This window comes from Trachurus trachurus (genome assembly GCF_905171665.1).
Source record: "Trachurus trachurus genome assembly, chromosome: 17".
Taxonomy (NCBI): Eukaryota; Metazoa; Chordata; class Actinopteri; order Carangiformes; family Carangidae; genus Trachurus; species Trachurus trachurus.
In genome coordinates this window covers 10,357,220-10,382,956 of record NC_139900.1, presented here as the reverse complement: position 1 = coordinate 10,382,956, position 25,737 = coordinate 10,357,220, and the positions used below count along the sequence as shown (strand labels likewise).

Here is a 25,737-nt window from a genome sequence, read left to right as displayed (position 1 = left end):
CTTTCTGTTAAAACTTCCACAGGGTTCCTACACATTTGAAATTTACAAATTCCATACTTTTTCCAGACCCGAGTTTCCAGACTTCTCGGTAAAAAATGCAAATAATGTGTGACATTTGAGTAAACAGTTGTGCATTATATTAAAAAAATCATGCAATTAATCATTTGTTTTCATTATTCTGAATGTGTATGCCATTATGTACCGTAACCAAATAATTTCCAGGAGATTGGAGCTATAGGTACAATAGCGCATACAAAAATAATTAACCCAGATAACTTCAGATAAGACCAAACCCAGATAAGTATTAAGATAAATATAGTTCCATACAATAATTTCCATTTTCCATACTTTTCCAGACCTGGAAATGTATAAAATCAAATTCCATACTTTTCCATACTTTCCATACTTGCGTAGGAACCCTGCTTCCATGTGATTAAACAGAGACTAAGTCAAAAGCACACACGGTACCTCCGTAAACTCTGCACTATGCGGGTGAACGTCGCCATGGGAGTGCGTCCTCTGGGCTTCCTGGACAGCTGCAGCACTTCCTGCCATGAGACCTGGCCGTCCCGTGACGACAGGTCGTTGCATGTGTTCAGCACAGAGTACAAGCCTCTCTCCCTCAGACCTGTGCATCAAGAGGAGAACATCTGTGACAAAACTGATTGAACATTAATACACTAATATAAATATTCAGGACACTCACTGTTTTCTACGACAATGACACAACACGCTCCGAAACAATTTATCAAATGTGCTTCTCTGGAGTTTAATTATGCTAAAAAAAAAAAGTGTATGTTTTAGTTTCTCACAGACTCATCGTACCTGTAGGACTGACAGCGAGTGCTGCCAGCGTCCAGCGGAGTCCCAGCATGCCTCTGTACTGGGAGCAGAGTCTGTCCAGGCTGTGCTGCACCAGCTGGCTCAGAGACTGGGGCAGGTCCTGCAGGCTCTCCTTCAGCTGAGACACCACAACAGAGCAGACACTCAAACTATCAGCCACGAGCTCAAGATGAGTGTGTGTGTATATAGAAAGCTGCCAAGTGTTGTTTTATTTTCTTAATCAACAGAGTTAAAAAGTTATCAGAAAAGGAAAAGTGACAAACATTAGCAACTGACTAACATTTATTTTTCTCCCTTTTTCTGCATCCATATGGAATGTAAAATAAAGTCTAAGGCTTTATGATTATTTTATGTGTTTATTTTGACGTTTTCTCCAGTTGTCACATCTTAAAGGTTTTAAGACTTGAAGGTGGGTTCAGGTTCAGACTCAGGTTTAAGTTAGATACTAGATACTGTACAGTATATGCTAATAAAGAAGCATAAAATACACAAATAGTTATTTCCACTTTTAACTTATTCTGCCCTACAAGGGCAAAGTGCAGAATCTGTAAAAATGCCAAACTGAGAAAAACTGCTTTTTGTGTTTTTCATTGCCAGTTTTAAGCATAAAATTATGAATAACTACCAAGTCTATAATTGATTAAAGGTGGACTGAATTAAATGTATTTTGTATTTTGTCTTTCTGACTAATCTGGACCGTTTTATGTCATATTTTGTGACCAATTTTGACAGTTTTATGGCAGATACTGCACTTTTTGCCTTAGTTTTGGTGCAGATACTGCACTTTGGCTTGGTATTAGCTACAGATACTACACTTTGCCTTGGTTTCACAGTGCTTTTTAGGATGGACAGCAAAATAAAAAGCCCAATAACTCTGGAAATTTTAGCAGTAACAATATCAAATTCTACCAGATTGAAGAGAATATGCCACACTTTTGATTGGTCAAAAAATAAAAAATAAAATTGAAAAAATGCAGATACTGCACTTTGTCTTTGTAGGGCAGTATTGTCCTGTCATGTCTAAGAAGTCCTGTTTTCCTAAGTGTGTGATTCCAGTTTTAGTTTTAGCCAGGATATGAGTTTGGTTTTAACATTCACTTGAAGTTAGGAAGAGGGAAACGTATGATGAGATCAGACCTTATCAAAGGAGGCAAAGTTCCTCAGGTCTTCACAGGCCAGGTGCAGGTAGAGTGGACTCACTGCTCCTTTCTTCATTATCAGCGTCTGGAGCTGGAGCAACACAGAGAAAGTGTTAGAGGAAAACATAAAAAGACTAAACGAGAAAACCTGTATGAGGAAACCTATAGAAGTTAAAACCTGGTTGTTGAACGCAGCGTCACTGAGCTTCTTCCCGAAGCTGTCCAGTCCTTTCTGGACGATGTCCCTCCGGTCCGGCACGGTGAGCTGCCCCAGCGTGAACAGGATGGTGCCTTTCCTCTTTGCCAGGGTTTGCAGCAGCATCGCTTTAGATGTGATGCTCACAACCAAACACACGCCCTATAACACAGAGAAGGAGGGAGTGTTTTAACTGTGACAGACAAACGCCTGAAGATTTAACCATAAACAAAGAAATCAGTGTGGACAAATGGAGTAAATCAAGAATTAACCGTGCATGTAACCTCTTTTCCCAGTAAAATAATTCCTATTATTTTACCACAATTAAAAGCACAGGACATTTTCAACCACTGAAATGTTAAACATCACAAACAAGATTCAATATTTACACCCAAGTCAAAAATATATGGTCGTTTTTTGCATCTAAAATACTGAATGTCATGAGACTGAAGTCCCAGGAAATCATTTGTTTTTAAATATCAGTATAAAAACTTGATATTTAAAGACACAGAAGAGTTTTCTTTATCTTGTATTGTCTCTGTTATACATAATTAATAATATATGGAATATATTAATATTAATAGATGGTTTTGCATTTATTTGTGCTCTTTATACCTTTCAATGTGTGCTGCTGTAAAACTGGAAATGTCCCCATCATGAATAAAGGTACCGGTATATCTCATCTCATCCATTTGACTGACCTGAGGAAGCTGCTGTGGTATCCAGTCTGAGCTAAGCTGAGCTCTGCCATCTTGGACAGCATCCACCCCATCAACCAGCAGCACCAGAGGTTTGTTCCTCTTCATCTCACTCAGTGTGGAGTGAAATTCAGACAGCAAATCTCTAAATTAAAAAAAAAAAAAACACAGGTTCATCATGTTGTCTATGAATTATAAATTGTTTTACCCATGTTGGACGATGTACATCTTAGCTATTCAATATCCAATCACTTGTAAGAGTGGGGCAGAGGTGACTCCTCCTCGGTGTCTTTCATTTTCCTGAACCACTGAACGAGGCAGCGGACCAGGTTCTCCACAGAGCGTGCCGATTGGCTGGCAGCCGTGGAGTAGGAGATGACATCACACACCAGCTTTCTCCTGGACTTGACCCCGGTCCTGAGGGCGTCGGCGAGAGCAGTCTGTATGGAGAGAGACAAACATGGCCGACGGTGTTCCTGTCAGGATTTTTGATTCACTTTGTCCCGTTATTATTGGAAATTAAAGCTCAAAGAAATAAAGAAATGTTGTTGAACTACACTGTATCTACAAAACTAAAGCAGAACTAGAGAGACAACTTTCAAAATGTACCATGAAGACAGTTTTGCCCTCTCCTGGCCGCCCCTCCACCACCATCATCCCTCCTTTGGTCTGGACCTGCTCCACCATCTCCACGGCTCCAGACAGCAGCTTGGCTCTGCCGAAGAACTGCGTCTGCAGCGCCTCCTGGTGGACCTGCTGCTCGGTCAGGTCTGACGCTGCCTCGGCCTCCTCATCCTCCTGACAGAGGGAGAATATTAAAGGGATAGTTCAACATTTTGGCAAATTGGTCCATTGCCATAATCGCTATAGTCATAGCAGTTGGTTTGTTACCTTCAATTGTCGGTGCAAGCTATTTTTAGAACGGCGGAGCAGAGCCGTGAGCTGCTCAGAGCTACACTACGGAGGCTCATGGAATTTCTTGGTTTCCCTCATCAAACTCATCAAATACACAATCCAACAACTCCAAAACGCTGCCGTGGACAAGTTGTGACCTGCACATTCATCACGCTATGAGATAATACCGGAACATTACCAGACGGAGTCGTTTTAGAGGTAAATTCATACAAAACCGCTGATGCGCGTTGCGTTCAGGGACAGTTTTTCAGCAAGCAGACTCTGTATTTACCTCGAAAACGGCTCCTTTTCGTAACATTCCGTGATTATCTCATAGCGTGGTGAATGTTCAGCTCACAACTTGTCCACGAAAGCGTTTTGGAGTTGTTGGATTGTGTATTTAATTATTTCGATGAGGGAAACCAAGAAATTCCATCAGTCTCCATAGCGTAGCTCTGATCAGCCTGCCGCTCTGCTCTGCCGTTCTAAACCCATTAGCCCATTGGCGATGGGCCAATTTGCCAAAATGTTGAACTATCCCTTTAATGTTAAGTCTGTATGTTGAAAAATTATTTAAGATGAAATATTAAGATAAAGCTTAGGACAATACTGTGAATCATTCCTCCGTTTGTTTGTTTTTAATGACTCACTTCCACAAACTGCTTCTGCAGCGCTGTCCAAAGATCTTCCAGCACAGACTTGCTAAAGTCCTCCAGGTTTTTCAGGTATGGTTTCCCGTCCACGACACCTCCCCACTCACATGGGTAACTAGGACAGAGACATAGTTGTGTATTGTAAATGTCACCACCAGACAAATATGTTGCATGTCTTTGGTTTTTAACATGAAGTTTAACTCAAAATAACTGTGAATAACTGTTTTCATTTCCACAGCTTCACTGATATCACGACTGACAGGACTCACTTCTCAGTGACTTTGATACGAATGTCCCGGATCATTGTTTTTAAAGCCTTCATCTTGGACTCCGCCTCCTTTGATTCTGGCACAAAGTCCGATCTCCAAGCCACCGGAACTGATCTGACAAAGAAACAGAGAGAAATTGAAATAAGCACATTTCAAACAAGCAAACTACCGGTGAAGAGTTTTCAGATAAATGAGCAGGAGTTTTGCTTTAAGACAAATTTCAAAATAAAAGCATACTTGGTGATGTTCGGATCTCTGAAGTAGCAGAACATCCGTTCCTGTGCCGCGTCGGGAAAAAGAGCCTGGAACTGACGGATCTCCATCTCGGTGATGGACAGACCTGCCGGGGCCGTCGCCAGCTGAGCAGAGGAACAACAATGTTTCAAAATCACTCACTTTCACTTTAAATGATAAATGGTTGGTAGATTTCTGGGTTACAGAAGAGGAGATGCATGTGAAAATGTTTGTAAATGACAGTCAGATGTTTTAATAACCGCAATCTAATATCTGTTTTGTGGAAACTTATATCTGTGTTTGTCATGACTAGTAAAGATCCTCAGGTTCCCTGATTTTGTTTAGTGTAAAGATGAGAAGAATACAATTAGATAAAAGCCGTTTACAAACAAGAAAACAAAGAAGAATTCAGATTTCTGTTCTCTTGATTCAATATCAATCCTCTCACCAGTAAAGAAGGCCGACATAAATTAATTTCAACAGTAGGGCTGGGACGATATGCTTTTCTCCCGATTCGATTCTTCTACGATTTTTTGGATGGCGATCCGATTTAAATTGCGATTCTACGATATTGCAGATTCTCTCGATTTTTAGTCTGCATTTTTAACATTTATCCGCACACAAATACTGTAGTGGCCTATAAATTAACATACTCCATTATAAAGTGAACTTAAACCCTTTTCAAAACCTGTACTCTCTGTATGTAAAAAAGGCTAACAAATGCACATTGCACAATATTCAAAAAAATTAAAAAAAAAAAGAAAAAATATTTTATTTAAAAAAAAAAAATAGATTTTTGAAAAAAAAAAAATCGATTTAAAAAACGTCAAAAAAGATATCGCGATATATATGTGAATCGATTTTTTCTCCCATCCCTATTCAACAGCATTTTCATCTGAGGTAAAATGGACTCTCCGTTTACACATCCTGTCACAGAGTCGGGTCTTACCCAGCTGTACTGCGGCAGCTCAGGCAGCGCTGGTCTGGGGGGCACCAGGCCGTACCTCTCCCCCAGGATTCCCACCATCATGTGGCTGCGACACACCTCCGACAGGCACAGCTCGGTGGCTCGACCCGACTCCTCCTCCGTCACGCCCCAGCGCAGCTCCACCTCCTGCAGGTAGAGGCGGTGCGCCGCGGCCCGACGCCGAAGCTCCGGGAAGACGCCGCGCACCAGGACGTCGCGCTCGGCGTGCATGTCTCTGAAGGTGGACGAGATGAAGACGCGCACGCCTCGCCACCTGAGGAGACAGGAAGCAGCCGGTGTTATTAATGGCTGAGAGGAGAAACCATTTCCACAGACAAGAATTTGATCAACGGGACCTGATGCATCTTGTCAATGTGACATTCCACAAAATGACCCCAGTTTATTATTTACTTATCCATGCATTTACTTGTTCAATAGTTTTTGGTTCTCGCTCCTTATTTATCAACTTTATTCGTTTATTATTTATTTACTTTTTTTTTATTTCTCCTCTTCCTCCCGTTCGCATCGCTTCTTTAATTCATTTTATTAATTAATCAAATTACCTGTCTATTCTTATTTATTGGATTCACTCACATCCAACTCCACTTAAGCATCCATCCTCTGCTCCCTCTTCCCTTGTTTCATTGTTTCATTATTTCATCCTTTATCCTGGCTGTCCCCTTTTCTTCCTTCTTACCTCCAGAATTAATGCTGTCATCAGTACTATTATGAGTTATGTTTGCTATATGTTTGCTATCATAACTGTTATCCCTACTACCCTTCATATCGTGTTTGTTATTGCGGCCTATGTCACCGTCGTGATTCTTTAATTTCTTTCCTTATCTTTGCACTATTACAATCACCACACTACACTGCACTCGAACTACACACGCACATCTTCTGTATCCATTGCTGTATGTCCGTTATGTTTGTCTTGTGTTTCACAATAAAAAAATTAAATAAATACAATTAAAAATATATATAATCAAATGATCTCATAGAAAAAAAATTTTTTTTTTGCTATTTCATTTGTGATTTGTCTTTGTTTCATTTCAGTTCAGCAAATAATATCAATATACAATAACAGCACACAACAAAACATGTGCTTCTGTGAGCAGGTTTCCATGTAGAGCAATGGTGGCTGTACTTCATCATCCAGTGCACAGCTTATGAACATCATCCACATTTGGATAATATTGATAATTGGGAGACAACATAATATCAGTATAATGCTGTGTTTCCCCTACAGCAGTGTTTTTCAACCTTGGGGTCGGGACCCCAAGTGGGGTCGCCAGGAATTCAAATGGGGTCGCCTGAAATGTCCAGTAATTGATAAAAAATATAAATGATAAAAATATATTCTTAAAGCAGAAGTAAGCGATCCGGTCGTTTTGGCTAACTTCCTGTCAGCGGATGGAGTTAGCGGTCCCCGCCCTCACTCCCCAGGAAATTCAAGTTGTAGTTAAAACAGAAATTCATTATTCAGCCAAATGTTTAGTTCAATCAAAAGGAAACTATACGTCTAATGTGTTGCTATGGACCACCATGGATCAATAACCAATCCATGGTCACCACATGAGTCGCCTCATCCACAGAATGAACGAGTGAATGTGAGTGCGGGGCAGGTTTCGGGGGTCGAACTGTAGGATACGAGAAAAGTTTTCTCCTCGGCTCAGAGCAGAGCAGAGTGACTGAGAGACCCGTGTTTCGGTCCAAACACACTATGTAAGTGATTGCTGTCGGAAGATACTGTATAACTATTTAAGACTTATATTAACACAAAAATATCGCTTCCTTCTGCTTTAACGCTACGAAGGAAAGTGAAGATTATCTGATTTACATGGGCTATAAATGCACAGTACCTTAACTTGGGGCTCGCTGGTATCGGAACGACACTGTTTGAGGTCTCAGGACCCTTAGCGCCCTCTGGTGGCTGGATGTTGTACAGTTTGTCCAAATGCTCCACGTGCTCCAGCAGCCGGGAGGATCCTCGTTCTGCCACGAACCTGATCACACGGTGAGAAAGAGAAACATCGATTGCAACGTTGGATCAATTTGGCTCCGACTTGTAGTTTTTCAAAAGATCTCAGTTAGTCAAAATGTCTTTTTCCTTTTTTTGGAGGTATACAAAATGAAGAAACACACACATATGTAACCAACAAATTTAAAATGAAAAAAAAAAACTACTTTTGGATAAAAATGACCAACCAGATATTTTACCTCAACATCTGCTCACTGAAGCCATCCAGTCTCACCATGTTCCTGTCTGAGAAATCTTCTGAGTTTCTGTAACCCCTTAACAACACAACAGAGATGCGTTCACGATGAGTTAGAAACACAAAAACCAGCCAAAAGCTATAGTCTACTTGCCAACAATGAGTACCCGGAAATGTTGGGTACCCCAAAGTTTTATGTTAGAAATAGATAGTATGGGTCCCCAGTATTCAGAAACTGCCGGATGCTAACTTATATATATTGGGCAATTAGCATAATTGCTATGGGCAATATTTCAACAACTGCTTGGCTGATCTGGGCAATATTAGTGTGGTTTTAGGGGTTATTGATGATGCTGAATCCATTTCTGACATTTTTGACAGATTTTGAAATCCATCAAAATCGGCCCACTGGCGGTTAAAATCTGGTCACTTCCGGTTTAGACAGCCATTTTGAATTTTGAAAATGTCAGAAATGGATTCAGCATCATCAATAACCCCTAAAACCACTCCAATATTGCCCAGATCAGCCAAGTCAATTTTGTTGAAATATTGCCCACATATGCAATTATGCTAATTTATGCTAATTATGTCAATTATGCTAATTGTCCAATATATATAAGTTAGCATCCGGCAGTTTCTGAATACTGGGGACCCATACTATATATTTCTTACATAAAACTTTGGGGTACTCAACATTTCCGGGTTCACAATGGGGCCCTATGGGCTGGCAAGTAGACTACTATGTTTATTGCTCATTGCTGTATTAAAACCAACTTGTCCCTGCTGGGCAGAATAGCTCATATACTGTATTATAGGTGTGTTACCTGTCGGTCATGAAGATCTGCACAGAGAGGGCTTTGTTGTTGACTTCCTTCCTGTAGATGTTGATGGTGTACTCTATGTCACTACCGATCCAGCGGTCACCCATACTGATGATGTTGTCAAACTGAAAGAGACAAAAGTATCGCAAATGGTGTCAAAAGGAGCAACAACTGCGACAGAGATAGGACTGGGAGTGTCTGAGGTTCCTGATGCTCCAGATAGAAACCATAAAACAGATTAAATTATAGTTTAAATTGAAATTCTGTTGCACCACAGAAAGACTAAATTCACACATCTCCTGAATCCCAATTTAGTTTTTACTTTAATCCGAGATCAAATTTAATTCTGTTGCACCAAAACTTTGAACTCCAATTTAAGCTGCGATCTAGAGTTAACCTTTAAACTGCCAGTTGAAGAGCTTTAACTTTTATAAAGGATGCGTTTTTTGAGATGTGTTTGACAATTTTCCTTTTTGGCTGAACTTTTTCGAAGGCCAGTAATATTTTGTTTTAAACAAAGCAGCTGTAAACGGTTCACAGCCGCCTCAGTCAGTCTTATATCTGTTGTGTTCACTTAGCCTAGTAGTCCTCATTCATGTTCCGCCTTTTCTCTTGCCCTATCTCACAGTGCCTCCTAGTGGCGGAACATGAATGAGGACTACTAGGCTAAGTGAACACAACAATATCTACCCTACATATACATCTTATACATATCTTAGATACTCACCAATTCTCCCTAATGCTTAAAATCAGTTTAAAAACTTTAACTTAAATTTACTAAACCAAGTTTAATCTGAAATACTGCAGCAGAGATTTAATTTTAAACCTGGATTTTTTTCACTCAGTTTTACATAAACCTAAATTAAGTTAAACCCTGTTCATGCAATCCCGTTTTAGTGCTTAGAGGAAGGATCACAGAGTAAGAAAGAAATCGAGGAAACGGTGAGATTTCTAAAACATTTGGATTGAGCTACGTAAACAGGGTTCCTACAGTTTAAGCCAACTTAAATTTAAGACTTTTTAAGACGTTTTTAATGCCACTTGAAATGAAATTTAAGACCGACTTCACAATAAACACAAATGCAAAAAAAAAAACCAGAAAACGTCACCACATCTATTACATAGGGTTAGGGACGATTTTACCCACTTTCCTATGTGATCCAAGGTAAAGTGACTGCTACATGAATGATTGGGGGGGGGGGACTGATTTGGGAGCTGGTGGCGGTAAGAAATTTAGCGTTGACGGCCGCCACTAGCTTCTCTATGTCAGAATGTTACCAATTATTTTGAGATTTGAGACTAATTATAATCATAAAATCCCACTTACCAAGTGTTAACATTTTTAAGATGTTTGAAAAATTGATTTAAGACATTTTAATGCCAATTAAGGCCTTGTTTTTAGATTACTGAATTCAATGCCTTTTAAGACTTTTTAAGGATCCGTAAGGACCCTGATAAAACACATCGTACCTATCAGATTAAAATACAACAATAAAAATAAACCAACCTTGTTTTTCTTGGTAAATGGTGTGAAGAGGTTATCCTGGGATTCCTCATTATCACTATCGGACGTCTCCTGTTCCAATGAAAGAGAAGTTTCAGGCAAAATTCACACTTCTCCTGCTTTCAAATATAAACATGAAATATAATAATCCATCGCTGGTAATCCTGACCCTCAGATTCTCCATTCGCTTTGTGACGTATCTGACGTTTTCCAAGAGGACGTCAGACTTCAGCTTGATCTCGCTGATGCTTCCCCCCCAGGTGATGAAGAGACGGCAGTCCTCCGCGCTGCTGCTGATCATCAGAGAGAGTAAAACCGCCACCTCCTCCATCTGAGACACAGAGACAGGAGAGAAGAGGTTGTTATTCACTCACCAGCTCCTCCTTGATGATGTCGCTGCCAGGGCCGGCCCTAGGATTTTGGTGGCCCCCTAAACAAGATTTTTGTTTGTGGCCCTGCACTCTAAGCGCAAACACCAAATCACTGGTTAAAACAGAATACAGACGTGTTTATGCCCTCCGAGGTTTGAGGCCATTTTCTCGACTTTTACATATTTTCTTAAATTTATCTTTTTAAGATAAATAGAAGTGTTTTATGTCTAAATATTAGAACCTCCGCTGTAAGCACACTGAGGCCAGTTTGCCCTAGAACACTGTATAAAGAAATAATTTAGGCCAAATGCTGGAAATTTGAGGTCTGCTTTTTGAAAAATTTAAAATCCCTTGTGAAAACCATAGGTGAAAACCCACCTTCAGTCATGAGAATGAACTGTTTTGGTGCTTGAAATAGGATATGAATACAGTAATAGATAAGTGTAGAAAACAAGTCTAAAATGAAATTGCTTTTTGAGCACAAATGTTGTCATTCTGCCATTCTATTTTCACCAAATGTCTCAAATGTGAGATAAAAGAAGCTGAATATTGACTTCAAATTACATATAAAGCTCATAGCGTGCACGTGCAGACCTCAGGATGTTTAAATGACTTGAATGAACCCCGGTACCTTTCTGATCATGTGGCCCCCCACCTAACGGCTGTGGCCCTAAACAACCGCATAGAGTGTTGATGCCAGCGGCCGGCCCTGGTCGCTGCCCTAAGAAATAAATAAAAAAACAGCCCTTACAGAAGGTGTGAGCTTGTCCTCCTCCTTTTTCTTTTTCTTGGTGCTCCTGACCTCCTCTTTTTCCTCCTCCTCCTCTTTCTCCGCCTCCTCCTCCTCCTCCTCTTCCTCCATGTTTTCCTCCTCCTCCTTCTCCTCTTCTATGTTATCTTTATCCTCCTCCTCTTCCTCTACATTCTCCTCCTCCTCCTCCTCCTCCTCCTCCTCCTCCTCCTCCTCCTCCTCCTCTTCCTCCTCCTCCTTCTCCTTCTCCTTCTCAGGGTCAGGTGGGAGGCAGAAGTCCTGTTTCTGCCTCCAGCTGCGATCCCCCTCCATGCCACAGGTCAGCAGTATGGCGGTCTGTCCCGGCAGCGGGGGCACGTTGTAGCGGCAGGAGATCTGAACCGCCGTCTCCAGAGCTTTACGGTACCGGTCCAGCAGCTCCGTGGTGTACAGCCGCTGACTGCGCACACACACACACACACACAGAGAGACACAGACACACACACGGTCAACTGTTACATGAGGTTGAAGCAGCCGGTCTTTATTTTAAACTGCTGTTTCAGTATCAACGCTCCCTTCATACTGAGGCTCAGGCGTTCTCAGGGCCGTTGTATAGGGGAGAAAGGTGGTGATAATTCTAGGGGCCCAGCGCCCAGTGGGGCCCATAAAAAACCCCAGTAGTCTAATCTTTGTATGACTGATTTATTCTGCGTAAGACCCTGACTATAGTACAACATCTTTCCAAGAATATTTGTCTTATTTCTTGTCCAAATGTCTCATTTCTAGTCAAAACTAATCTCTTTCCACTTAAAATAAGACTCATTACCTAAAAATTAACTTGTTTTTAGATAATTTTCACTTAAATTCACAATAAATAGAAAAATCTGCCAGTGAAAGTAAGTTTTTTGTGATTGTAATAAGGAAGAAAAACTTGCTCCACTATCAGATTTTTTCTACTTATTCCAAGTGAAAATATGCTTGAAAGAAGTAAAAAGTGTCTAAAAACAAGCTACTTTTAATATGTTGTGTCTTATTTTAAGTATAATGAGATTTGTTTTGACTAGAAATTACATTTTGACTAGAAATAAGACAAATATTCTTGCTAAGATACTTGAGTTTTTGCAGTGTAATGCTGCATTAGCATCAAAACAAAGAAGGCTAAATTAAAAACGATAATACATACGTAGTCTAAGAAAAAAAAAGAAAAAGTTAGGGCGAGGGGCCCACTTTAGTATTTTTTAAGGGGGCCCAGAATTCCTAGCAACGGCCCTGGGCGTTCTAGGTGCTATTAAAAAGTATAATCTTCCTGTCTATCTCTACTGTGTGCTATCAGTAAAAAAGGCAAAAAGCCAAAAAATAAACTTAAAAAAAAAAAAAAAAAAAAGTATAATCTTAAAACACTAAACACTAAAACACTTGTGACAGATATGGATTTGAGGCTTAAAGGGATAGTTCAACATTTTGGCACCTATCACCTATCACCTATCGCCACAATCCCTATAGTCATAGCTATAGCATAGTTTCATTACCTTTAATTATCGGTGCATGTTATTTTGAGATCTGAGGGGCAGAGACGTGAGCTGCTCAGTGAACACAATGGAGGTGAATGGTACAGGTCCCCTGTCCCTGATGATGATCTCAAAAGCACAAGTAGTTCTGAGTATTTGCTTCATGTGTCGTAATGTTTGATAATTATACATGATTATTTCATAGCGTGGTGAATGTGCAGGTCACAACTTGTCAGCACAGACACATGTGCTTCTGTGAGCAGGTTTCCATGTAGAGCAACGGGGGCTGTACTTCATCATCCAGTGCACAACTTTTGAACATCATCCACATTTGGATAATATTGATAATTGGGAGACAACATAATATCAGTATAATGCTGTGTTTCCCCTACAGCAGTGTTTTTCAACCTTGGGGTCGGGACCCCAAGTGGGGTCGCCAGGAATTCAAATGGGGTCGCCTGAAAAAATTTCATAGCGTGGTGAATGTGCAGGTCACAACTTGTCCACCAGAGCGTTGTGGAGTTGTTGGATTGTGTATTTGATGATTTTGATGATTAAAACCAAGAAATCCCATTAGCCTCCGTAGAGTAGCTCTGAGCAGCTCGCAGCTCTGTTCCGCCGTTCTAAAAATAGCTTGCATCGACAATTAAAGGTAACGAACCTACTGCTATGACTATAGGGATTATGGCAATGGGCCTGTTGTCATACTTGGCCTTGAGGAGTTGGGCCTTCCTCAGTCGGTATTGTCTGTAGACGAACGGGACTCCCAGTGCCACCCTGACCCGACCTCTTTTGGTCGTCTCCCAGTCCAAACTCTTGTAGCGTTTGCTCTTGGGAATCTTCTTCAGGATGCCCTTCAGGATTTCTGTGGCCGGCGGAATCGCTGGTGCGGAGGCTGGAGGGTAAAGAGATGAAGAGGAGGAATTAATCAACACATCTCAGACTAATGATATTAAGAATAGCAGCACCAAAAGCTTTTGAAACATTATTTAATTAATTAATAATTTTCCTAATTCTGATGAATCTTTGATCATTTTGAGATTTGGACCACTGCTAGGACAAGAAAAAACAGGCAATGTGACACTGTGCACCTCGCAAACCAGTAATAATCACTCTTAAATGACCATAATAATCACTTGGAGCCCTGTATATAACTCCAGTTCAACTATGAATAATAATCCATCTACTAATATTATATAGTCTAGTTACATTGGGGTTTGGGGCTTCTGTGTTTGTGCTTTCTGCTCATTTATATAGACATACATAATACTAAGCCTAACCCTATAGAATCCTTATTTATTTACAGTACATGCATATTTGTACTTAACTAACATTTACAAGACCTTTAGTGGAGGAAAGCACCACGGCTGAAGAGTTTTTTATTATTATTATTAACATTATGTTTAGTTTTAGTGCCATTAATTGCTGATGCATCTCACCGAAGTTCTGCAGCTCCATGACGACTTTGTAGGCAGCGAGGAACCTGAAGGGAAACTGTCGGCTCTGAATCACCGCTTTCTGTGAGTGCATGGAAAACACACGGTGACAAGAACCTCGTTAAGCTGCTGCTGATGAGAGTTCAATAGGGCTGCAACGAGTAGCACATTTTACTATCCGAATGTTCGGGGTCACTATCCGAGTAGTACCCGAGTATTCGTTTACCGACGGGGGGGGGGGGGTGACACGGACGCTCGAAGCCTGTCATTTCATATCGTTACATGTCCGTGGCAATATCGATTTTTTTTTAACCCGCTACATTGGCTTGTGGAATATTTTTCCTCAAATCACTCGCAATTAAGAGAGCAAAAAAAAAAAAAAAAAAGAGGGAATGCCACGGAATTAAACTGTCCCGTTAATAGGCTAAACATTTTTCTTATAACGGCAGCGCACACTTCAATAAAATATTGGCGGACACATTTTTTAACACAGAACGAGGTTGGTTGGTTTTATCATCACTGAGTTTAAAGTGTTCCCACACTGCCGACGCCATCGCTCCATCTGAAGACACGGCCAACCAGTGTGCTGCAGTGAGCCCGAGGTGTGAGCGGGGGCGGAGCGGTGTGTGTGTGGGGATGATAATTCTAGGGGCCCAGCGCCCAGTGGGGCCCATAAAAAACCCCAGTAGTCTAATCTTTGTATGACTAATTTATTCTGCGTAAGACCCTGACTAATACTCACAGTACACTGTAAAAACTCAACATCTTTCCAAGAATATTTGTCCTATTTCTTGTCCAAATGTCTCATTTCTAGTCACAACTAATCTCTTTCCACTTAAAATAAGACTCATTACCTAAAAATTAACTTGTTTTTAGATCATTTTCACTTAAATTCACAATAAATAGAAAAATCTGCCATTGAAAGTAAGTTTTTTGTGCTTGTAATAAGGAAGAAAAACTTGCTCCACTATCAGATTTTTTCTACTTACTCCAAGTGAAAATCTGCCCCCCAAAGTCTTATTTTAAGTATAATGAGATTTGTTTTGACTAGAAATTACATTTTGACTAGAAATAAGACAAATGTTCTTGCTAAGATACTTGAGTTTTTCAAAACAAAGAAGGCTAAATAAAAAACGATAATACATACGTAGTCTAGGGGGTAAAAAAAGGAAAAGTTAGGGGCAGGGGCCCACTTTAGTATTCTTTAAGGGGGCCCAGAATTCCTAGCAACGGCCCTGGTCCGAGTATCCGCGCAGTGACAAGGCGCTCTGAAGCCTGGTTTTGATGTGCTCCACTGCTTGAGCTGTGAGCGGGGGGGGGGGTATCCGAGTAGGTGAAATGGTACTCGGATGCCGCCCAAGCCGAGCGAGTACTCGAGTACTCGGATATCGGCTACAGCCCTAGAGTTCAATGACCAAACAGAGAAAACAACCAACTACATGACACCTTCATCTGTCATCTCCTTCAGATTGTGATTTTGAAGCTTCGCTGTGTGTCACCTGATTGGTCAGTCTGCTCAGGATCTTGTTGTGATGCCTCTCACTGATGCCCTGGCTGATCATGTTCCTCAGGTTCCTCAGCATGGCCATGAAGGGGAGAGACCTGTTGTCTGCACAGTGGAGACATCATCATTTATCATAAACCGAGAGGTGACGTATGCATTTTTGTTTAATCCGTTTAACGAAGCCGGTCGTTTTGTCTCAGACCTATGAGTTTCTCCCAGGTGGCGGCCTTGTTGCCGTGGAGACTGAGCAGCCGCTCCCACGTCTCCGGCTCCTTCAGCTTCATCCTCTTCCCGGCTCTCTCCCTGTCCCACTCGCCCTTCATCCCACTGTGGTTGAACGCCTTCGGGTCAGCTGGATACCTGGGACACACACCACAACCACATCACGTCTTAAACAACTTCAAGCAGTACCGTCCGACCATCTAAAGAACGAATAACTAAAACACTGAAGTACAATAGAGTTTCCCTAAAATTTGCATTTGCTTGATCTAAGTAAGTTCCTACATGATACACATTTGAATTTCCGGTAAAACTTTAAGTTTTCCTTGTTAAGCATTTACATGAATAGATTGGATAATCTATATATACAGTATATATGGTTATACTATATTGTAAAAGGTTAAGAGAAATAAATGTTTGCATGAAATGTGTTTGTGTGTCTTACTTTTTTCCAAGGATGGCCATTACGTGTTCAGCCGGTTCTTTGATGTGAAGCCTCTTGATCAACTTCTTCATACTGAACTCGTTCTGTTTTTTATCCACCACTGCTGTTTTGCTCTCAAACTGCAGCTGCAAACACACACGGATGCACTTGAACACATCATCACCTCGGTTGCAACTGATATATTACGATATTTCTATGACAAACATACGAAACACTAAAATTAGCTTGAGCGATGGGGTTTCATTACAAATGACCGGCGAGAACACACAATGTTGAATACAAGCCGCTCACAATTAAAAAATATTACACTGACTCACAAACTTGGTGAGAATAGATGCATCTGATCTGAGCAGGTTCGCCCACTGCTTCAGCTGCCGGTCGCTGGGTTTCTGGAAAACAAAAGATAAAAGGTGTGATGATGGAGAGAGGACGTGTGAGGCACATTTACAGAAATGACTGAACTGGGATAGAAACCACACACACATTTTAATTGTCACATGACGGATCAATGTAATTGATTAGGACAGGGTTTCCCAAACTCGCCCTCCGAAAGTGGAGTAGAGCATGCACATCCAAACGCACTACAGGTGCAGGACCAACAAACAAAATTAACTTAGAAAAAAGGAGTGAAGTCCGCACACTATATCAAGCTCCTGTACTGTTTATTGTGGAACGATCAACGTTTCGATCACGTTGAAACGATCGAAACGTTGATCGTTCGTTGATCGACTTCACTCCTTTTTTCTAAGGCCCCCCAGAATAGCCTTAGCTTCTGGCCCCTTTGCAAACCCACTGAGTTTTAAAACAGTTAAAGGCCCCATGGCATGAAAAATGTGATTGTGGTTATTTTTTCGTGCTTGGGGAGGTCTCTGGGCCACGTATATATACTGCCCCATGCATCAAACTGGTCATAAATGGAGAAACACACACCGCATATTTGTAGGAACTGTCTCTTTAAGATGAGCGGATAGCACTTCCTCCTTTCTGTGATGTCACACACAAGGTAACTCCGCCCACTGTGACCAGTTGTTTTCTTTAAATTTTTATGAATGCAGCTTAGGCTTCAGTTACTTGCCTGTGATTGGCCCGACCACATGCCACTCAAAAACAGTCAGCCAATCAGAGGAGAGGTTCTCATTCTCTCTTCTGATTGGCCAAATGACCTGTGCCTGCTAGAGCTCCAGAAAGAGGTAACAGAAAGGGGCAGTATAAACGATATTAAGCAGATTACAGATACTCAAAACCAATGACACATCTTGTTAGGGATATCAGCAGGTAAATAAACCCAGAGAAAAGTGCACAGCATGGGCCTTTAACAGTAATGGTCATGATGTCATGAATGATAATTTGTCTGGCAGACAATCTGAAAGATGAGCACGGCAAATAAGGTTTCGATATGTTATATTATCATAAATTAGATTTGATAATATTGCCCAAAATACAATAATTTGATTTGATTTTGTTTTGCATTTGTTGAAAAACAATAGACAATGCACACACACACACACACACACACACACACATCCACAAAATCTAAAAGCTGGGTGCCAAACAAAAAAATGCGTGAAATAGGCAAAACACACCAGCAGCACTGTAAAAACTCAAAATCTTTCCAAGAAGATTTGTTTTATTTCTTGTCAAAATGTCTCACTAGTCAAAACTAAACTCTTTTCACTTAAAATAAGAATCATCACCTAAAAATGAACTTGTTTTTAGATCATTTTCATTTGTTTTAAACTAATTTTCACTTCTAATCTGCCAGTGAAAGCATTACGTTTTTTGTGCTTGTAATAAGAAAGAAAAACTTGATCCAATATCAGATTTTTCTACTTATTTGTAGTAAGTAAAAAGTGTCTAAAAACAAGTTACTTTTTTAATGTGATGAGTCTTATGAGATTTGTTTTGACTAGAAATGACATTTTGACTAGAAATAAGACAAATCTTCTTGGAAAGATTTTGAGTTTTTGCAGTGCAGCTCCAAGGTAATTGTTTATTATTAAAGCAGATATCAGTGGAATGTTTTTGTTAATATAAGTCCTAAATAGTCCTATTTTCCGTCAGCAATCACTTACATGAAGTATTTCAGCCTAAACACGAGTCTCTCCGTCACTCTGCTCTGCTGTAACCCGAGGAGAAAATTTTCCTTGTGGGATACAAGTGTTATCCAATGAGGAGAGAGAACGGCATGAAGGGCTGTGTGTGCAGCCAAGGGATGCGCGTGAATGTGGTGACGTAGCACGAGGACCAATTGATGCCTGACAAGGGCGGGGGCTGCTAACTCATGGTGCGTTCAAAGAAACTCGTACTTTGTGTTTTTCCTTCCTGTGAAGTCATACCAGTTCGATCTGGTACGAGTTCACGGGTCGGAAGTTACGAGTGGCCGTTATAGGGAACTTTCACAGACAACAGGATGGTAAAAACACGAGCTACGGGTTACCTGGAACGCTACCAAGTCGTAGTTGTGACTTGAAGCTGTAACTTACGGTTTCAAAAGCCTGCCTTGAACGCAGCATTAGCCGAAACGGCCGTGAAGCTGATATCTGCTTTAAGGTGATAAAACAATTGTGTTTTGCCTATTATTTGCATTTGTTCTCATCTTCCCTCCAATTTGCTGAGGACCCCCTAGGAACCCCTGGCGGCCCCCACTTTGAAAACCACTGGATTAGGAAACAGCTTCTGACTCCACCCTGATGAAGTGTGTTAATAACAGTGTTACATAGTAAGTACCTTGTTTTTGCGCCTGTTGCGGTTGTGTTTACAGCGGTGTTTGCGCGTGTTGTACTTGGCCAGCTGGTACTCGTTGAACTGCTTGAACTTGTCGGCCATGGCCTTCTTCAGGCACATGGGCAGGGAGCGGCTGAAGCACTGGAGACAGAAACAGTCGCAGCGTTAAAGAGGAACTGACGCCGTCCGGAGCCTCGGCTGAGCAGCAGACGCTCGCTGACACTCACCGAGCTGTAGATCCTCACCACCTCCAGCCAGTCGGAGGGCAGCTGCACGGCGGCACAGAAGTATCTGCGGACGTGGGGCTTGATGTTCGGCTGGTTGGCGGCCACGGCCAGCAGGAAGTTCGCTGTGATGCGGATGTTCAGCTCCTGTCGAGTGTAAACGGCCAACTGGATGGAAGAGGAGGAAACACACCGTTCAAGACTGGAGAAAACTATTTGAACCCCTTCATCCTTCATCGTTTGTTCACATGTTTTACTCTCACTCACTTTAGTTTGTCCAGTTCAGTGGTTCCCAACCTGGGGGGCGGGACCCCCCAAGGGGGGGCGCCAAAGATCCAGGGGGGGGGTCGCGAAGCCCTCTTGATTTTAAGGGGTTTAATAATTTTAATGTAATTAAAATGTTAAATAAACGAGTAGGCTAAGCATTTAATTCATATATGTGACAAAATCAACTAAATTCAAGGGCCACATTAAACATTTATTAGTGTATTTAAATAGATAAACAAATAAATTATAGGCCTATATCAATAGATGATTGAATATCAACAGTTTTAAAACATTAAATACGTAATATACAGCAGGGCAATATCAGGGGGGTCACCAAAGTTTTCAATGGTAAAAATATGGGTCCCTTAAGAAAAAGGTTGGGAACCACTGGTCTAGTTTGTAGATCACAAGCTGCACTAAACTAAAACCTCATCTAAAAATACAGATTATGGTATACCATTCATAACTTCAATTGCTTACGCAGTGTGAGGCGATACCTGATGAATGAATATCACCGCTAACTCCCTCCATAGACTCCAGACTGTCCAGAACTCTGCTGCCCGCCTACTCACACACACACGGTCCCGTGATCACATTACTCCTGTCCTTCACTCCCTCCACTGGCTCCCTGTCAAACATACGGCGATCGTGCCTTCTCCCGGACTGCACCCCGCCTCTGGAACTCCCTCCCCCAGCCCATCAGAGACTCTCCATCACTTCCCCTCTTCAAATCCCGACTGAAGACTTTCCTTTTCACCCAAGCATTTAACCTCCCCTACCCTTAAATGGATAGTAGCATTTTTTTTAAAGTGGGGTTGCATGATCTACAAATAGCCCCTAAGTACTTTAATTGCAGTAGCAGACTCTCTACACTTCTCCCGTTAGCAACGCCAGCCCATAATAGCCCTGCCCAGAGATTTACAACATACATTGTTGTGAATGGACCCAAAGAAACGGCCTATTTTCGTGGCCTAAAAGAGGTTTTACGTGAAGAAAAAAAACCCAGTTCCATTGTTCGCTATAATATAATTTTTTCCAGCCCTTCAAAGTGCAGGAAAAACACAGTTTTTATTTGGACCTAACCAACTCACGTATCCCTCCGGCCCAGGGTTAGCGCCCACCGATCAGCAGTTGGTTACGTCCAAATAAAAACTGTGTTTTTCCTGCACTTTGAGGGGCTGGAAAAAATTATACTATAGCGAACAATGGAACTGTGTATTTTTTTTTCAGGTAAAACCTCTTTTAGGCCACGAAAATAGGCCGTTTCTTTCTTTCACAACAATGTATGTTGTAAATCTCTGGGCAGGGCTATGGGCTGGCGTTGCTAACGGGAAGAGTGTAGAGAGTCTACTACTGCAATTAAAGTACTTAGGGGCTATTTGTAGATCATAAAACCCCACTTTTAAAAAAATGCTACTATCCCTTTAAGGTTTTTTTTTGTTGTTTTGTGCCTTATGTATTTTACTGTATCTGTAAAGCGTCTTTGGCTCACTGTAAAAGCGCTATACAAAATAAATGAATTATTATTATTATTATTATTATTATTATTATTATTATTATTATTATTATTATTATTATTATTAAATGTTTTATCTGCAGGAAGAAAAAAAAGCTCCAGTCTAAAAATAGATTGGTGCAGGTGTAAGTTGATCCTCCAGGAAAAAAAAGCAACAACACAATATTTATTATTCATTAAATTTACACAGTGGAAATGTTGAGAATAAAAAGGGACTATTGTTCAGCAGATAATGTTAAAACTGACCATTTCTATTGAATGTGAAAAGATGTTGCACAAGTAACATAACTGTGTAAATGTATAATAATTGGAATAAATTATATATAAAATATGTGTAACAACTTGTTGATCTACAGTAGGTTATATTATTATATATTTCTTAAAAATATATAATTTCTATCATAAAGTTATCTATTTTATCTATAAAGTTTTCTGGGTTGTTTTACACATAAAAAAAAGTCCAGGAGCTGCAGTCTGTCACACCCACACACACACACACACACACACGTGGGCTACACACACCTTGAGGAGAAACTGTGGGTCATGGGCGCAGACGTCCTTGGCCAGCTTTATGATCCTGGTCCACACGCTGTCCTCGTCGTCCCAGTCCTTCTGGCCTGGAGACGAGCTCTTGTTGACCAGAGAGCAACACACCACGTTGAGCAGGTGATACTGAGGAGCAGACACAGACACACACATGGATACAGTCACTTTGATCAACACAGAAGGACAAGGAATACAACATGCTCAGCGGCTGGTCAAGTTCAAACTGAGTCAGAATCGAGAAGGAAGGTGATTGATGTGGCTATGAACGGGACATACAGTAGTTGTTGATACAGATATAGATGAAAAACCTTCAGGAAAACACGCTTTGGAAAAAGTTGTATCCCATCTGCCTAAACAACCTCAGCAGAACCTGTGTAAATGTTAGCGTTGTGCTTTAGTATATCAGTCATATAATACGTTGTATGTTCCACATGTATGTTTGTATGTTAAATTGTCTGTTTTAATATTACACGGGCCGACTGTGAAAACTAACTTCCTCGCAGGAAGAAAAGTCTCAGTCTGATGGAGAATTTCAGAAACTGCTGAAATCAGATTTCCATGTCACCAAACAAATGACAACAGGAGGGAAAACTTCACTTTAGAAACTGGTGTAAACAACATGAGAGCAGGGATCCATCCTGTCTTTTATTGAGTGTCCCGGCTGCTCATCTTCTGATGGCCACTTCCAGCAGGTTAACACAACATGTGACAAAAGTCAAATCATCTCACACTGGTTTCTGGACTCAAACGGCCTCCACAGTCACCCGATGTGGGTAGAGGTGGAATAGGAGATTTACATGATGGGTGTTGAAGCCTGGTTCTGACCCTGAACTGGCAAGGTGAAGCTAATAAAGTCGCTGGTAAGGGTATTTTGGTAAAGAGAAATGCTAAACTTCTGGAAAAAAATAAAGGCAATCATTCTATGACATTTGCTCGGAATAATGTTTCTTTTTTTTACCTTTTTATCCTTCAGCTGCTCCTCGATCGTATCATTTCCTGCGTCAAACTCTGCAAACTCCTCCTGTCTGACTTCCACTGTCTGGTCCAGCTCCTCGGTTTCCAGAACCGGTGACGTCACGGCCAAACCAGCATCAACCTCCTGCTCCTGCTCCTTCTCTTCTTCAGACACATCATCTCCCTCAGAGCACTGCAGACACAGACCACACGTTAAAACTCTGTCCTGATTTGGTTTGTTGTCAGTTTGTTAGTTTGTTTTTATTTTAATGCTCTTTATTTCCACTATGTAAATGGAAATCTTATGTACAAAGGGTAGGCACAATAAGCTATTGCTTCAGCCTACACCTTTTGGTTGCATGTATTACTGACCAATCTATGCATTTTGTCAATTTTCTTTTTCTACAAGAGGATGTACTAAAAAATGTTATGCCATGGAAACCTTTCTTAAGTTATATAGAGAATGTCACTCATATTGGTGTTTTATATGACTGATCCTGTATTGTATATAATTTGAAACCCATAAGGACCATTTTTGATTTTTCTTATTATTTATGTATTATAACTTTATTCCCAAATCCATTGTGCATCATTACTATTTAATTTATTGTTATGGTTTGATGTTTATGTTTTTATTATTTCTATTCAATTGTGCTTCTGAATTCATGTACTTTATACACTCTCTCTGTATGTACATATATCAATAAAAGAACAGTCTTCCTGGCAGATGGAAGAGCAGACAAGGTAAGACAACAAATTGGTAAAAATAAATAAATGTTACTTGTACCACACTTGTTTCTTCAGCACAGGACTGCATTGCTTCAGATATCTCCTCTCTGCCTCCAACGTCCATCCGCTGCTCTCCACCTGGGCCGCGGTGTTTGAAGGAAGGAGGATGAGCGAAGTGACTGACCAGAGCACCACTGGCCATGGACGTGGAGAGCAGAGAGCCATCGGGGTCGGCTAAGGCGGTCAAGGAGAAGGAAAAGCGGGATGAATCACTGGTTAGGAGCTTGTTCTGGGTGCTGAGGAGAGGAGAGGTGAGGGAGGGCGATGATGAAGCAGAGGTGGAGAGAAGGCGGGATGATGTGGAGGACAGGCTGGAGGGCTGCAGAGAGGAGCAGGAGGACGACGGTGCTGCGGAGTTTAAGAGCAGGGAAGAGGGTTGGGACATCATCAAGGAGCTCTGAGTCAGGAGCTTGTTCTCCAGACTCAGAGGAGCATAGTTGGACGACAAACTCCTCCCACATGAGGCCGCCTGCTGCTGCTGCTGCTGCTGATCTCTGTGGGCCACATCCACCTTCTGCAAAGTCAGCGCCCTCATCTCTGCTGAGGAAAAACAAAATCAATCAGAAAGTTAAAGGACAACACAGTTTGAAGCCACTGCACTCAATCAAAAAACCTTCAACAATCAGAGACAACATACAGTAAAGCATTGAGATAAGAAGTTCAGCAGCATTCCTCTCTAACTGTTTAAACAGTTAAGGGTGTGTTACCACAGGTGAGCAGCAGCACATCCATAAAAAGAGTCCAAAGTCTGGGAACTGCACACAGTGCAAAAGACTTTTCACAGAGTTTCACTAAACATCGAGAAGATTTGTAAATAATAATGTGAATAATGTACAATTCTGTCACAGAGAGGGCTTCCTGTGTAGACCACCAACAAATCTCTAGATTAATATTTAAATCTTTCATTGTCACTTACTGTACACACCTGTTTAAAAATCTTCAACCATTTTGATTATCATAGTAATTTACTCCAGTGATTGGTCTTTTATTCAATCCACTGAGAAATAATCTTCAACTACCTGACACTGTGTGTAAATAATTACAAATGTGAACAACCAGACAGTGCTGGAGGAGGAGTCATCGGACATGAAGTCATACGCAAAGGGTCAACGCAGACAGTGGCTTTAACCGAGACTAAATGAACTTACTTCACCAAACACTGATCTAGCTACATCTGACATTTGTCACTGGTTTGTTTCCACAGAAACCTCCTGTATTTAACCCATTGATTTCCCGTGGGTGTGGTCAGTGCTGCGGTTACAGAGCTATGAGATCAGGACGCATTAACAACTCACCGTGACCGCCGCTACAGCTGAGTCTGACTCCGCGATGACTCTGAGCAAACGGGTCTTAAAGTTGGATGAGCAATGTCCCCGGTTCATAAACCACAGTGTCCGGGCGTCTGTTTCTACAGCTGATGCAGCTAAACTTTCTTCTCTGTTTCCGCGTTTGGCTGCAGCTCGACTTCCGATTGGTCTGTTTTTTTTTTCTTTTTTTCTTTTACCGTAATGATGCGCATATAATGCTGCCTTCATGTGCTATGGTACAGATGGTATTTTCCACTTGTGGACTGGTATTTACCATAGACTGTAAAAGGTATTTACCAGTGCGTTGTGTTCATGTGCTTTTGTTGTTGTACAGAGAAAATAAAGATGGTGGACACACAGATTCAGACTTGTTACTTGGGTAAAACCATATGACACGTGTATGGGTAAAACAATCTTGGATTGCCTAGTTCATCTCTTACAGCAAGAAGATGAATCATCAAAACTCAAACGGTAAATAATGATATTCATGGAGATTTGGCTAGCTTTTTAAAAGCATTTTTTTTTTACTTTAGATGCATGCATTCATAAAGTGAATAGCTGTTAAAGCAGAAGTAAGCGATCCGGTGGTTTTGGCTAACTTCCTGTCAGCAGATGGAGTTAGCAGTCCCCGCCCTCGTCCCTACGTCACCACTTTCACGCGCATCCCTTGGCTGCACACACAGAGAGGACCGCCCCTTTATGCCGTTCTCTCTCCTCATTGGATAAAGGTTGTAGGATACAAGGAAAGTTTTCTCCTCGGCTT

General features: G+C 41.2%; 1 protein-coding gene across 1 annotated transcript in view; it reads right to left on the bottom strand.

Moving 5' to 3' along the window:
* The window catches only part of tep1 (telomerase-associated protein 1), a 45,359-nt gene extending 20,281 nt beyond the window's left edge, over positions 1-25,078 (bottom strand). The window contains 30 exon segments of the mRNA XM_083990767.1: positions 469-628; positions 826-961; positions 1,981-2,073; positions 2,161-2,340; positions 2,880-3,021; positions 3,129-3,316; positions 3,486-3,674; positions 4,421-4,538; positions 4,693-4,806; positions 4,930-5,051; positions 5,876-6,167; positions 7,756-7,899; positions 8,114-8,188; positions 8,934-9,055; positions 10,438-10,506; positions 10,604-10,765; positions 11,557-11,697; positions 11,746-11,995; positions 13,752-13,938; positions 14,483-14,561; positions 15,979-16,088; positions 16,186-16,343; positions 16,648-16,772; positions 16,965-17,036; positions 19,375-19,512; positions 19,599-19,763; positions 21,901-22,050; positions 22,883-23,071; positions 23,666-24,207; positions 24,963-25,078. Coding sequence (XP_083846893.1) covers positions 469-628; positions 826-961; positions 1,981-2,073; positions 2,161-2,340; positions 2,880-3,021; positions 3,129-3,316; positions 3,486-3,674; positions 4,421-4,538; positions 4,693-4,806; positions 4,930-5,051; positions 5,876-6,167; positions 7,756-7,899; positions 8,114-8,188; positions 8,934-9,055; positions 10,438-10,506; positions 10,604-10,765; positions 11,557-11,697; positions 11,746-11,995; positions 13,752-13,938; positions 14,483-14,561; positions 15,979-16,088; positions 16,186-16,343; positions 16,648-16,772; positions 16,965-17,036; positions 19,375-19,512; positions 19,599-19,763; positions 21,901-22,050; positions 22,883-23,071; positions 23,666-24,202 — 4,607 coding nt within the window. The 5' untranslated portion in view covers positions 24,203-24,207; positions 24,963-25,078.
* Positions 25,079-25,737: the final 659 nt, after the last annotated feature.